General features: G+C 39.3%; 1 protein-coding gene across 2 annotated transcripts in view; it reads right to left on the bottom strand.

Annotated features, from left to right (window-relative positions):
• Positions 1 to 6,538: 6,538 nt before the first annotated feature.
• The window catches only part of MYL3 (myosin light chain 3), a 37,499-nt gene continuing 29,836 nt past the window's right edge, over positions 6,539 to 14,201 (bottom strand). For both annotated transcript variants that reach the window (XM_033011450.2, XM_033011459.2), the window contains 4 exons: positions 13,513 to 13,686; positions 11,691 to 11,768; positions 10,150 to 10,185; positions 6,539 to 6,642 (listed from right to left, as the gene is read on the bottom strand). In XM_033011450.2, the coding sequence (XP_032867341.1) occupies positions 10,157 to 10,185; positions 11,691 to 11,768; positions 13,513 to 13,686 (281 nt within the window). In that variant the 3' untranslated portion in view covers positions 6,539 to 6,642; positions 10,150 to 10,156. The remainder of the gene's footprint in view (positions 6,643 to 10,149; positions 10,186 to 11,690; positions 11,769 to 13,512; positions 13,687 to 14,201) is intronic.

Here is a 14,201-nt window from a genome sequence, read left to right on the forward strand (position 1 = left end):
TTACTCAGGGTCTGAATCTAGGCAGAAGTTTGTTTTGGATTGCTCTGCTATAGAGACAATAAATCATCTGTACAGACTAAACCTGGATTTTAGTTTCTAAATTCAGTACTTGGAAGGACTGAATATTTTTCCTTGCTGACTATGGCGGGTGCCCCAATCTCCATGTCTTTATTGTAAGTGTCTGAGTTAAATGAGGTCATTTCTGTTTCATTCACACACTGGTGTTGTAATAGTCTTTATGGGAATTTAGCATCCACAGCTATTTATGTGCTTTAGAAACATATCTGTACATACTTGGGAGAAAAGAGTGAACTAACCCCCCTACCATTAAAATCAGCAGTGACTTTTCAGGCTTGAGTACCCTGTGAGAATAAATAAATCCCACTAACTAACAGCACAGAGACATGAGATGGATTGAGGCAATCAAAAATATAACTATATTATTCTCTGCACACCATAAGCACTTCATTTCCCTTCAAGAAATACTCGATTCCCAAAGACAGGCTTTGCATGGATTTACTCTGTGACTGTTTATGGTTTCTTGAAACATCTCGGCACATTCCAAATATTTTGTTCCCATTATTTACCAACCCTCAGCATTTACAAATGACAGTGGAGAAGATTCAGCTGCAGCTTCTGCACCTCCAGAAGTTTTCTTTCTGCAGTTGCTTTGACTGAGGTAAAGAGCTTCTTAGAGCTTCTTTTTTTTTTTTTTTTTTTTTTTTTTCCCCTTGTTTTAAAGGTTTCTTTGGTGGGCGATGCACTAAAATACAGGCAGTCTGGCAGGAGTCAGACCTGACAAAACATCATCCAACAATGAGCTCCTCAAAACTAAAATATTCAGCAGAAACATCCCTCTTTAAGTTTTCAGGTTGCTCAACTCAAATGATATGAAAACTCTTATGTACCACAGCTGTGATTTTTCACACTGGTGGAAGTGATGATGGATTGAGGATACATCTGCCTAGATCAGGACAGGACACCCTGAGGCTGTTATGTTTTCTTAATTGGGAATTTGGTCCATTCTCTCAATGAGTGCATCCTCATGCAGTTAGAAGTTTTGAAATACAGTGCAAATGTGAAGAGATTTGGAAAGGGTTGCCAAAGGACTTTCAAGTAGTGTCTCTTTTTTTGAGTATTTGTGCATGTGAGTTTGTCTATGAGTGCACCTGGAAGAGGCTCACAAACTTACATGCACAGATTTTTCTTCCAGACCAACCCTGAGTGTGAAACTGTGATACTCTCACTCTGTCTGGTGTGCATGACACCGAGTGTGCGGAGTTTCTATTCTTACACCTGCTTCACAGAAGCTACAGAACAATACTAACGATGTTTTATTTCTGGCAAGCCAGCATGAAATTCGAATGGAAGACAACGGTGATGCCCCATAAGTCTACCTAAACCATGTGAAGTTCTTCAGAAGTTCTGAGCTGGTTTGAAGACAGTGAGTTTACACTGGAGAAGTACTTTGTGTTGCACGACCATGGGTTTTGGGGTTGTTTGTTTGTTTGTTTGGTTGGTTGGTTGGTTGTTTTTTTTTTTTTTTAAAATCTGCTACTAGGCTCCCAAAATCCTAGTATCATCAAACTTGAAACTTCATTCCAGAAACGTCAAACCACATTTTGAGAGATTCTGTGTGAGCCTGTGCTATGTGTTTGTGTGCTTTCTCCTATGCAACCATTGAGTCTTCCTGCTGGGAACAGAAGCACAACTTCAAATTCTGGTGCTGTCCCAAATGACACACAGTTGCTTCAATTCAGTATAGGTCTACCTCCACACATATATACTTTTCTTTCTTCATTTCTCCTGTCTTTTATCTTTGGCATGCATCATAACTCTCCCGTGGCACTTTTATTACAGGAAAGTGAAGGAATTCATGGAACAGCTAGTTCAGAAACACAGGCACTTTTGGATTTATAAATGAAAACATTCATTTTGCTGTTCTGCTCAGCTTTTGACACATTTCAACAACTTAACCAGATAAATGGGAGAAGAAGGATAGATGAACACAAGCTACATAAGAAACTTTAGGGAATCCAAAGAATTTCTATGTTAAATAAAAGTGGGAAAAAGTAACTATGTTGAATCACAAGGCGTTTGGTGAATTCATAACACACATTTTCTATATCGTGCGGTGTGGTTACTTCTCTGCATAAACACTCATGTATGTATTTAAGATCAGTGTCATATAATCAGATACTAATTCTACCAGTAGATATGAATTCACAGATATTTTCACATTAGTACTCTGCTAAAAACACTGCTGCTACAATCTGATAAAGACACCATTTTTAACTTGGTGGGGAGGGAAAGAGTGAAGTACTATGCAGGCAAGATGTATGAAGTGGCAGTCTGTCTGTGAGGAAATTTGTTGAGCTTACGAGTTGAATAAGATGAATCTCATCCATAAAAACTCAAAATAACACTTACAGAAGATATGCATATTTCTGAGCAACAGCTAGAGCATGAGGCAATAGCCTAGAATATTGTAAAAGACAAGGCACACCACCTTTTAAGCCACTGAATTGAGTTCAACTAACCTATTCCTGAAGCAGTTATTTAGGGTCATTTTATTCTCAGTGAAAAGAAAACCAGCATTTCTAAGGGGCAATTAATCTCATCATAAGACCAAAAGCTATGAAAAATCACATGGGTCAGCTAAGAAAAATGAATCCTGAAACCAGTTCTGGGAAAAACTGTAGAATCTCTAGAGAATTGCATAATGCAGGAAATTCATGCTTAAAATCAGGTGTAATTTTGACAACAGGTTTGGCTGGAAAGAAAAAAAATTCTGCTTACAGAGGAAAATGTTACAAATGTAAAAATGTTTAGTTTGAAAATTATGTAGATGGATGCATTTTAATTTTTCAGTCCAAAGAAGTAATTACTTAGTTGAGGGTAAAAAAAAAAGCCTTTATAGTGATGAATACATAAAAGAATGAGCTGGAACATATCACTAGGGGGCAAAATATTTTTAATTGACCTCCAAATTAAATTATTGATGTACTTACTTGTTTATTTGCTTGTGGACATCACTGAAAAAATATTACAGTATTCACTTTCCTTTTGGCTTCCAGATCAAAAAAAAACCACACTTCACCCCCTGCTCTAATCCGGGTTTGGGTGGGTTTAAGGAGAGGGTAATGAAATGCCAGCCAATATCCTTGCTCCATCTGAAACCCCTTCTGCATGACTCGGTGTCGCAATGCAAGTTACTGCTGGAATGTACTATGTAATTCTGGCAAGAAGTCAATAGACTCAAACTCCTCAAATAACCAAAGCATGGTACTAAGAAATCAGCAGAGCAGGCAGCAGCCCAGACAGCCAGTCCATTAGCAGCTTAACCACAGCAGATGTAAAGTCACCAACAAAACTCCCTACAGAGTCTCCCAAAGAGCCAGATGCTACTGCTATAAAAAGATCTTCTAGAAACTTGGCATGTCTCCTGCCCACATTTTTTTTTTAAGGAAACATTCTCTAGATAGGAGGTTACTTTTTTTTTTTTTTTTTTTTTTTTCAATTTGGGGTTAAGGGTAAGGGAAAGGAGGAGGGAAAGGGAAGGGGGAGATATTGCTTATTTATTCCAGTTTACTTGTGAGTGAATCTTGTGCTCATGAAAACAAAATTCAGCGACAGCGTGTCCTGAGATGCAGAAGGCAACAGGCACAATTCCAGCCTTCCACAATTCTCCCACGCACAGATTTGTTTATGCACCTTGGGCTGACCTGTGGATCCTTCCTCAAAGAACCCTGCCAATGCACTGGGGGTGAAACACCGGCTGTTACCTTCTTCTGTTCTACTTCACTGGGTCACTGGTGAGCCCAGTTTGCCCCATGTGCCACACTCTTGCCTTGCTCTCTTGGCTGGTGCACATCAACTCAGGTGGTTGTGTTTGGCCTGTTGGTCTTTGCCTCTCATGTTGCTCCCTCAAAGGACTACCAGCCCTCCAAGTTTTCCTCAAATATCTGTGAGACTCATGTAAGTCCCAGCTGCTGGATTCATGTGATGAGGGTGTTTCAGCTGTGATTTTAGTAACAGCAACAACAAAATTAATAACAAAAACAGTAATAAAGTGTAATCCTTATGGTACAGATACCATCTGTGCCAATAAGGTAGCTACTGAAGCCTAGGACAGATGGAGACACCACCTCTATAGATATCTGCACTTAGATGGGTGAATGTCACCTGTTTGCCCAGATGAAAAGCTCACCTGCATCTATGGATGAGGACAGATGTTATCTGAGGAATATATGGTGATATTCTGCAAGATTTAGATAGAGTACCTCAAAGTAACCCCTTACTGGGAGTCTGAGTAGCAGCAGGGTGGTGGCTTTGTGTTTATCAGTTGAGGAAGAAAGAAGCTGATGGCCCACTGGAGAGATTGCCTTTTCTCCTCCACCTAAGACGTGTCTGATGTGGTAGCTAAATATCTCTGAAAAGAAGTCAGAACAAACAACCATGCTTTGATCTTGAGGGAAATTTGGACAGGTCTAGCCCTAGACAACGCTAGGTAGGACTCACTGCATGATGCCAATAGCCCAATTTAGAGATGAGTTTTGGTGACAGAACCACAGGGGATGGAGGACAAAGCAAAGGTAGTCAGATGGTACCTGCTAGCAGAGTGTTTCAGTATGAAGCCCTCACCGTGCTCCTCAGTTGTATGAGTCCTAGAGCTCAAGGGGTCTTTAACCTAGAGATACCCTTGTAAGAGTATTGCAGAAGACAGGAGACATTCCCAAGTGATTCATGTCACCAGCAACAAAGAGAGGAAGAGATACATTGTCCAACTACTGTACATCTTTGATTCAAAAAAGTATTAGGCTGTCATTAACGTCTAAATATATATTTAGAAGAGAGTGAAGACAAGATGCCTATGAAATGGTTTGTTCCTATACAAACTAGGTACTAGGAAATCACAGGAGCTGAAGTTGAGAATGGAAGTGGACACCCACAAAAGGAGCCCTGAGAAAGAGATGGACCACTGGTGGTGCCTATCTCTGGTTTCCATCTCTGTCAGACTAGAGAAGTCCGAGTTGCTGATCTCAAGGTCTTATCAATGGCCTGTTCGACACATGGCTCTCTTCAGGACTGATGCTTCAGAGGTGGTTTCTTCAAAACCATAGATTGATGGTGACAATTTTTTTTTTTTTTTTTTTTTTCCATTTGCACCTTTGCGTACAGTTAACCCAGGCTGGATATAAGATATTCCTGTCATTACTAGCACCTTTCTACTCCTCGCTCTGCACTAGCTTTTTGAATTTCCTTTAGCATTTTATTGCTATTGACATCAGCTTGGTACTGCATTTAGTTCTCTAACTGCTGATTTTCTATAATGGCTATTCAATGATACCTTTTGTTACAGCTCATATACTCATGTAATGTGATAGTTTGTGTTCTCTTGTTCATAGCAGTTCTTCTCCGTAGCAATGACCTATTCAGCCATTACTATGAAGTTTGTATCCTGGCATTCCAGTGCTCCACTGATTATCTTTCCTCCACTAAGTTTCCAAGTTGACTGTTTTAACAATACCTCTTGTTTAAATGCAGTGTTGCATATTCAGATTTTTTGGTATTTCCGGACAAACTGTATCAGCTTCTAGCTTCTCCTCTTTCTGCCCCCAAAGGATATATATGTATTTTTTTTTTCTTTCTTTTTAAATTATTATTATTGCCCAGAAAATGAGCCAACTTAATCCATGTGCTTTTTTACACTTCTCAACTTTCTTTTGCCTCTACTGAGTTTTTTCCCAACAGCGTTTATTTCCTATCTCCCCTTCCCTCACACAGACACAGAAACAATGATGAAGCCAGGTGACAAAGAATCCCATGTTTTACTGCTAAAAGCTACAGGACCAAGATATGTATATTAGAACAATTTCATGTTTGCATTGGGAAAGACTTTTTACTTGTTTTGCAGGTCAGACGGTTAGAATGGGAAAGCATCCTTGTGGAGAAGAGATGCATTTTAGCAAACACTGTGTACACTTGTGTTTTGCTTTGGTTTTCTCTTACCTCTTACATGTTGATGGTGGTATCTTCCAAAGCTCAGAAACATGTGAACAAGGTTGTGTTTGTTGCAGTTGCTGGGCATTCTAATTTTACTGTTTTTTTCTGAAGACTAGGAGTGTTTCTTGTATACATGAGCTTTATACAACTGCTATAGTTTCTTTTCTCCCTTACTCTCTTATATCTATTTTTTTTTTTTTTTTTACAAATGCAATAAACACAAACAGAAAGATCTAGTTGTTTTGGAAGGAAGAGGGGAGGGAAGGATATGGCTACATGAAAAATATACTTTTTGATTGATTTAGTCATGAGAAAAAATCATCCCTTTTTTCTCCCCTCTCACTTAACAATTTTGTATTGCGGTTTATATTGTGTACAGAAAAAAAAATGACAATGCCCAGGTATTCATCTTTCAGATTCCAGTTTCTTCAGTTTTCTAAGTGTATTGAATCTCCACAGAGGCCACCCTCTTCCCATGAAGAAAGAGAAAACAAACAAATAAACATTTATCCAAATAACTTTAAGGACAGCACATTTTGTAGCTCTGTAATGGGAATCCAGGCTGAAAAATGAGAAGACATTCCATTACGTTGAAATCCAAGGCCAACATCTGGAGTTCTCGGCGCCTATCTTGTCCTAAAAATAAAGTTATTTTGAAGCATTAGAAGAAGAAAGAAGAAACAAACAATGCCACCAGAAATCAGCCTCAGTTGTCCTCATGCATCTGTACTCAGCTTATTGGCAGCAAGGGCTGCAGCTGAGTGTCTCTGCACTATGTAGATGCTAACTGACATCAAAGAGCAATCCCACAACAGGACAAAACATCCTTAGTCAGTCCCAACCCCACAGTCTTACACTCAGTGTGTAAATGATGGACAAAACATGGAAAGCAGTGATATGGGGAGGCAACATAGCCATGTCAGACATGAAGCCAGTGCAAAGACTCAGCTTTCCAGAAAAACAGTCCCATTCCTGAGCCACTAGACTGTTTCTCCTACTTCTGTTATCCCTCTATTATCTGTAACCAGTCTTCAATCTGCAACATTTGAGCACGGGGATTTCTCTTAGCTAAAGTCTAGATTTCAGGCAGGATTCAGTTCCTGAACCATAAGCATCTGATGCAATTTGAGAGGCCAGAGGCATTCAGAACATTCCCCTACAGGTGGCAAATATGACATAGTGTTTGTAGAAGATTTGTCCTTCTCAGAGTTGGCAGCTGGATTCCCTGCATCCATGTCCCCTCTTTGGATGACATGAATCATTCTACATGCTCCATCTAACTAAACCTCCTTTAGGTCTGAAAACAGAGATATCTTGTTTTCACATAGACACTTACTTGTAGGCATCTTGATTTCATGCAAACTGAGGAAGACTACGTCAGCCAGTGAAATACTGATGTCATATTCTAGGATTTCACCTACAGCTACACGAGTTCAAGCCACAAGGTTCAATTCACTTCCCCACACCTCAGCACCTAAAGCCACTTGAGATGTCCTAGAGTACCCTGCCTTGTTGACAACTGCCAGAAAACACTAGCCATTGCACCCCGTCTGTAAGGACATGGATATATGAGACACCCAGAACATCTCAAATAACACCATGAACCTACAGGTGGGACATCAAATTGAGCCTCTGCATACACACTATGGACTGTCCCTCCAGCTGTACTTCTCTACTACTTGAACTTATATATTTAAAGCTAAATAGGGTGGGTTTCTAACACAAGGTTAGTGTTGGAGAAGTAGGTATCTGAACAAGTCTGACAACATCCTACTTACTCCCAAAGATGTTCATTCCCAGTATTTTGGGCTGTTTGATTGGCTCCCATGAGTAGATATGCACCCAAGAGACAAGGCATGAGATAAGGTTGACTCTGTTCAGACACATTCAGTCACATGGCAAGGGGAGAGTTGTGTGCATTGCCTTCACAGGGGGTCCATGTAGTCCACTGCACATATCCCACAGCCCTGCTCCACACTGCAGCGATCACTGAACCACAAGTAGGGTATAGCGCTTTCCAGCTATGTGAGAAAGCTTAATGCATTCTGCTTCCCGTGTCTTTCCTGATGAACAGTGGAAAGAGTACATGTGCAGCCAATCTGGGAGTGTTCTCTACAGCAATGCCTACTGTGAAGGAAGACTAGCTGGCTATAACCCTGCAGAACGCTCGACCTGGATGAGCTGAAAAAAAACAGTGGAAGGGTCACTAATTGAAGATCTAATTGATTACTCTGTGTTATAAATAGCATGCAGCACCTAGGGACAAGCCAGTGGAGGGGCTGTATGCAAGAAAAGTCAATACAGAGTAGTCATAACAACTGTGCTCAGAAAATAAAGAACAAGAAAAGGAAAGACACGGTTCTGCTCTCACATTGGGATACAACTCTATCTTTCCTCCAGCATATGGGAATGGGCAAGTAACAAGAGCACTATTTTATTTTTGGACTCAGATCCAGATTCCCTCTGAGTGCAAATCCAGTGTTTTGGGATTTGTTTGTTATATGCTCTATGGCAAAGGGCCATCACCCTTTTAGGGGCAAAGACTGCATTTGTCTTTCCCTAAACCTTCCAATAGCAACAACAGGGAGTGGAAGATGTCACCACTGAATGATGCCAATCATGGTTCATTGGCAAATCAGTGGCACATTGGTCATCTGTGAGTCAGGAGCTCTCAGCAACCTTTCCAAAACCACCACAGCAAAGACACTCTTGCTGGCCCCTACGCTGCATCTCCCAGCCCTGTGCAAGCTTTACAGCCCACCACTGATCATTTGTCTTCTTCGGTGGCTGACGTTGCTTTAGGTGACTAGAATGACTTTTGCCATTGGAATGGGAATTTCCCACAGCAGTGGGTTTAGGGTAAGATTAAGGATTGAAACATCTCTAAGTAACAAGTAAGGATCACACTAGCTGTGCGATTACCCACTGTCGCCGTGGGCCAATCCAAATCTTTGGAATCCAAAACAGGGAGCCAGTGTTGGAAAACTGAGTGTGTGTCCAGAGAAGATAAATGCCTTTAAGAAAGAAAACTGGACCGTAATAAGGAAAGAAACCCAGTCATCTTTTTTTTGGCCAGTTTACATTTTGTTCAATTAAGTCTTGGAACAAAAGTCCCCAAAACCTGGACGTGACTCTTGCTTAACTCCCTTCCTGGGGTGCCAGTAAACATAATCAAAAGTCACCACACAACAGACAGGTCTCAGTGGGCATGGGATAATGTCAGCTCCAAATGCAAAACAAAGCCAGGCCTGGTCAAGACAAAGTAGAAAAATAAACCAGAGCAGAAAAAACAACAAACCCAAACCAACCAGAACAAATCTGAAAGAAGCCACTGCTTTTCCCAGTTTATCAAATACTTTGCAGAATAGATCGAGTTGGTTAACTCTCAGGTCAGACCTTCCCCAAGAGCTGAACAGAGATAAATAATGGTGAGTGTCAGCGGGCACCTTTTCCAGGAATACAAAAATAAATGATAATCAGGATATACTGGAAATAAAGTCCAGCTCATTGGCAATGGTGAGACAGAGATACCGTTAATGGTAATGTGGTTTGGAGAACATTTCTGAATAAAGCCAGAAGTGCTAGACAAAGTTCATGTATTTTCTTGGAAAACCACCCCATTTGCCAGGAGGTGTTGGGAGCCAGATTTATGGAAGGCCAGTAATTATCCTCCTAGTGTAGGTTCAGTGTCATAAGTATGTGTTACTTCTTATCTACTTTTCCCTGTATATTTTGCCCATTCTTTCTCTAGTCAGCTCAGTTCTATCTCCTTGCCTTTTTTAAGGAGAAATCTAGGAGCAGGGCCTTGTAAGTGGACATGAAAAATATGCATCCTTTGAAATATCCAGTCAATCACAAAAAAATGAGCACTTGTTCTTGGGAAATCAAATCCTTTTACAATATATTATGTTGGACTTCTAAAATAAAGGCATCCAGATTTACTAAACAATTGCAGAAAGGTGACTGATTTTCTGTGCACTTCATAGGATGAAGATGCCATTTTACTCATTTTGGTCCTACTTCCTTGTACAGCATGCTGAAAATATTAATTCTCTTTGACTAGTCACCTATACATTCTTCAACCTTATCTCAGATGCCAAAACCAAAATAATAGGATATGCAAGCAGGACAGAAGAGACTCACCTGGCGTTCAGTTAGCCATGATATGTTTCACAAAAGCTGGAAACAAGAGAAAGAGAAGAGTCATTTATCAATTCCCTTTTACTGAACTCAGTAACATCATTGTTGTCTTAACTTGGTTGTTATTTAAATTCGCTCTTCTTGCTTCCTCTGATGCAGTGAAGATCACACAACTTTGTACATAAGATTCCAGATACCAGGTGCTAAATGCTTTGTAAGTCCTTAATATACATACAGTGCAGTGTAGCCAGAAGTCTAGGTAGTCAGTGGAAATTAATACACACTTCAGTCAATCCATAGCTTGCTTAATCCCTTACCCCTGGCTGCCATATGGAACTGTCTTTCCAAAGTATACAGCCATGAGAAACTCTAGGACTTCATCTTGCAAGGCTGTCAAAACTTCAGCACATTTGTACTAAGTGAGAGGGCACTGAAGGTGCCTCTGGAGTGAACCTCCAGAATCCACAGGTCACCAAGTCAGGTAGTGTGACTCTATCTCTCTGGTGAACTCAGGTTTACAAACAAGCAAAGTATCTCAAAGTCAAACTAAGCTTTCATTTCAAAATGTTTTGGGTTCCTTTTTTCTCCATTTAAAAAAACATTTGTCATATATATATAATTTTGAAATTCAAAAGGAAAAGGAAAAATACATTTTGCACTAAGGGGATATTTTTTCCTTCCCAATAATGCCCCCATGCTATGAATTTCTCTGAATTCAACATAAGTTCATGAGTCATTTCCATTGACCAAATCTACAGACTTCTACCAATAAGCTACTTGTAAGAAATGTTTCCCTGAGCTCAGATCACTGGTATTTGTAAACAAAAGGAGACCACCAACCCAAATACTCATAAAAGGCTCAGTGAATATGACAGACCAGTTAAATCACCGAGATGACACAATGGTCAGTCCCCAGCTAACAATAAGGAGGACTCAACTGTGTACAAAAGTGCATGTTCATGATCCCTACTAGGTTACTGTGGTTTTATTGAACAGCCTGAAGCAGTAGGCTTGCAAAATGCAGGAGAGAACCACGGCCCATGTACTCATGACCAAACCTTTTTATTCTAGATTTCTACAATAGCAATAAAATAAAATGGTAGGTCTTTGGAAGGTCTTGTAGGATTCTTAGGACACCAGAGAGAATGCTAAAGATAACATTTTTTTTTGCTGAGTCTTTGAAGGAAAACTTAGTGATTTTCTGTAAGGAAGTCTGGAAAGGGATGCGTATCTCTTTTTGCCAAGACAAGGAACTGTGAGAACAGGTAGAAAAAGCAATGTAAATTTTTTTTTCAAAAAGACAAACAAAAGAAGAATATACAACCCTGCTTCCTGAAAGGGCCATGACCATTCAGCTATGGAAAACACAAGTAACCCTCAACAGATAGAGTATATCAGATAAATTATAGATTTTGAATTGGTCTAAAATTTGGAAAAACATACATCCTGCTCCAGATCTTCCACAGATTTAAACTTTCTCAAGATAATTACAACAAATCCCTCAAGCACATGAGCACTGCTCAGACTGCAGTGGTCATACCTACCTTCATAGTTGATACAGCCATTGGCATCTTCCTGACCAGCCATTAACTTATCAACTTCCTCTTCAGTCAACCTCTCACCTGGGTGGAAAGCAGAATACCTGTTCAATACCTGAGCCCTTTTTTAAGAATTTACGAAGCACAATTCAAAGAACCAAATACAAAAGAGAGTGAGAGGGAAGAGGGGGGGATTTTTCTCTTCAGTTTAATTTGTGGCACTAACTGCTAAGAGAGCTACTTTTGTACTTGCAAACTAAGAAAATTTGATCTGAAAACCATAAATATGGAATGAATATGGAAACCCACATGATATCATGTTGTCATACTCATTCTTCTAATAAAATAAAATAAAATGAAATAAACCAAAATAAAATACAATTAAATTAAAATAATAAAATAAAATAAAATAAAATAAAATAAAATAAAATAAAATAAAATAAAATAAAATAAAATAAAATAAAATAAAATAAAATAAAATAAAATAAAATAAAATAAAATAAAATAAAATGTATTGGGTGTGGCCTGCTGTTCATGTTGTTCCACTTTTCCATCACTGAGTTCTGGCACACAGGGACAAGTCCTCAGATGGCATGAACCTGTGAAAATTCTACTAATTTTTTGAAAATTGAACAGAAAAGCATGCTAATTTACAGAATAATTAGCTGTGCCTAGGATTTGACCAGTATTTAGAGATGCAAAAGCAGGCTAATTTACAGAATAATTGGCTGTGCCTAGGAATTGACCAGTATTTAGAGGTGTCACTCTAAAGAGAACTGTTAATTTTTAAGATTGAAATACTTCCTATCAGTGCTTGAAAATCAGACATTGCCACATTGTTCTGGGTTACTGGAAACAGAAGGGTAAACGCAAAAGTAGTTCTTGTAGTACTATGAGACTCACAGAACTGCCCACAATGGTTTCTTTGTCCCAGGTAAGGTTAGACAGGGCACCAGTCCTGACTCTGGATTTTTTTTTTTTTGTCATCACTTAATTTGGTCCCCAAGCTAATCCAATAGCATCAGTGATAAAAAGGAAACTAGTATTGCTTTCTTTTCTTATTCCATGTGTCATAAATAGACACAGATATGACATTGAATGAAAAGCCCTGGGTAGAAAAAGTTTGGCTTCTTGTGTTGATATCCCAGGTCAAAACCTATCATTGGAACCCCTTTGGTTTAAACCAAATCTCTTTTGTAAAGGTTCATCCTTTTTTAAAAAATAGTGGACAAACACTACTGGAAAAATCTGATCTTGAGAAATGCTTAATGGATTCAGATTATAACATGTCAGTGCCTTCTAATCCAAATAGGAAACCTGTCATTAATATATATCCAAACTTTCTGTCCTGCCCTCGTTCTGCTGTCATCACTCTCTGTGAAAAAAATTGAGAGGATAGACAATTATTGATCCCTCCTTTAAAAACAGGGGCTTTACTTTTCAGAGAAATTTCTGCTAAACAGATGACTGATAAAGAAGTGTTTCCTCTTGAAACTTTTCTTCAGGGTGCAGAAAAATTGAGACAAATATTGAAGGAATAGATGGGGTTTCCTATTTTTGGATAACTTCATGGTGATAGAAATAGAATATTTACTGGAGAAATAAAACACTAGAACAAAGAAGAAAGGAAGGATGGAAGGAGGAAAGATAAATATTGGATCTGTATGTAGGCCAGTGATTCTTAGCTTCATTATTAAAGAACTTTTTAAAGTCTTTATAATAGCTGAAGTCTTCCAAGTCATTTTCTCTATAAAGACTACCCTTAATGATACAAGCTGTATGGGAAAGACCTCAGTGATGAAACTGCAGGAAGAAAGTTTCCCCTTACCCAATGTAGCTAAAACGTGGCGGAGTTCAGCCCCCATCACAGTTCCATTTCCCTCCTTGTCGAACACGCGCAGACCCTCCACAAAGTCCTCATAGGTGCCCGTGTCTTTTGTCTTGGCAATATGCTGGAGCATGGGCAGGAAGGTCTCAAAGTCGATCATCTTGGAGTTCATTTCTACAAAAACACAGATGGAAATGAAAGTTTTGGTGGATTCTGGGAGAGAAGAGGCCTAACCATGGGGCATCCACCATGGGTAGGTGATGAGGGTAGAAGAACTGTGGTAATAAATGCCAGCTAAAGGGGAGAGAAGAGCATAAAAATATCACAAATGTAGATGGAAGAATGGATAGTCAGAGTGGGAAAGAGGTCTAGCAAAGAAAGAAATATGAGTTTTTAATAGAGAGATAGAGAGATAGATAGATAGATAGATAGAGAGAGAGAGAGAGAGAGAGAGAGAAAGGTAGGTATGTCCTTGTATCTGACATAAAATAAACACCAAGGAAAAAATATACTTAGGCTCCCAAGGCTGTTTCATGAGACAGAAAAGTATGAAATTGAGCAAAAGACAGTAGGAGAAGCTCATTCCTAATACAAAATCAGCTTTTCTTTGCAGCCCCATAATGCAGAGATGTTTAAAGTCGTACTGCGAAAGGAGCTTCAGAGCAAATAGGCAGGACCAGGTCTGTCTG

This window comes from Tyto alba, unplaced genomic scaffold (genome assembly GCF_018691265.1).
Source record: "Tyto alba isolate M040663 unplaced genomic scaffold, T.alba_DEE_v4.0 Super-Scaffold_38, whole genome shotgun sequence".
NCBI classification, from domain to species: Eukaryota; Metazoa; Chordata; class Aves; order Strigiformes; family Tytonidae; genus Tyto; species Tyto alba.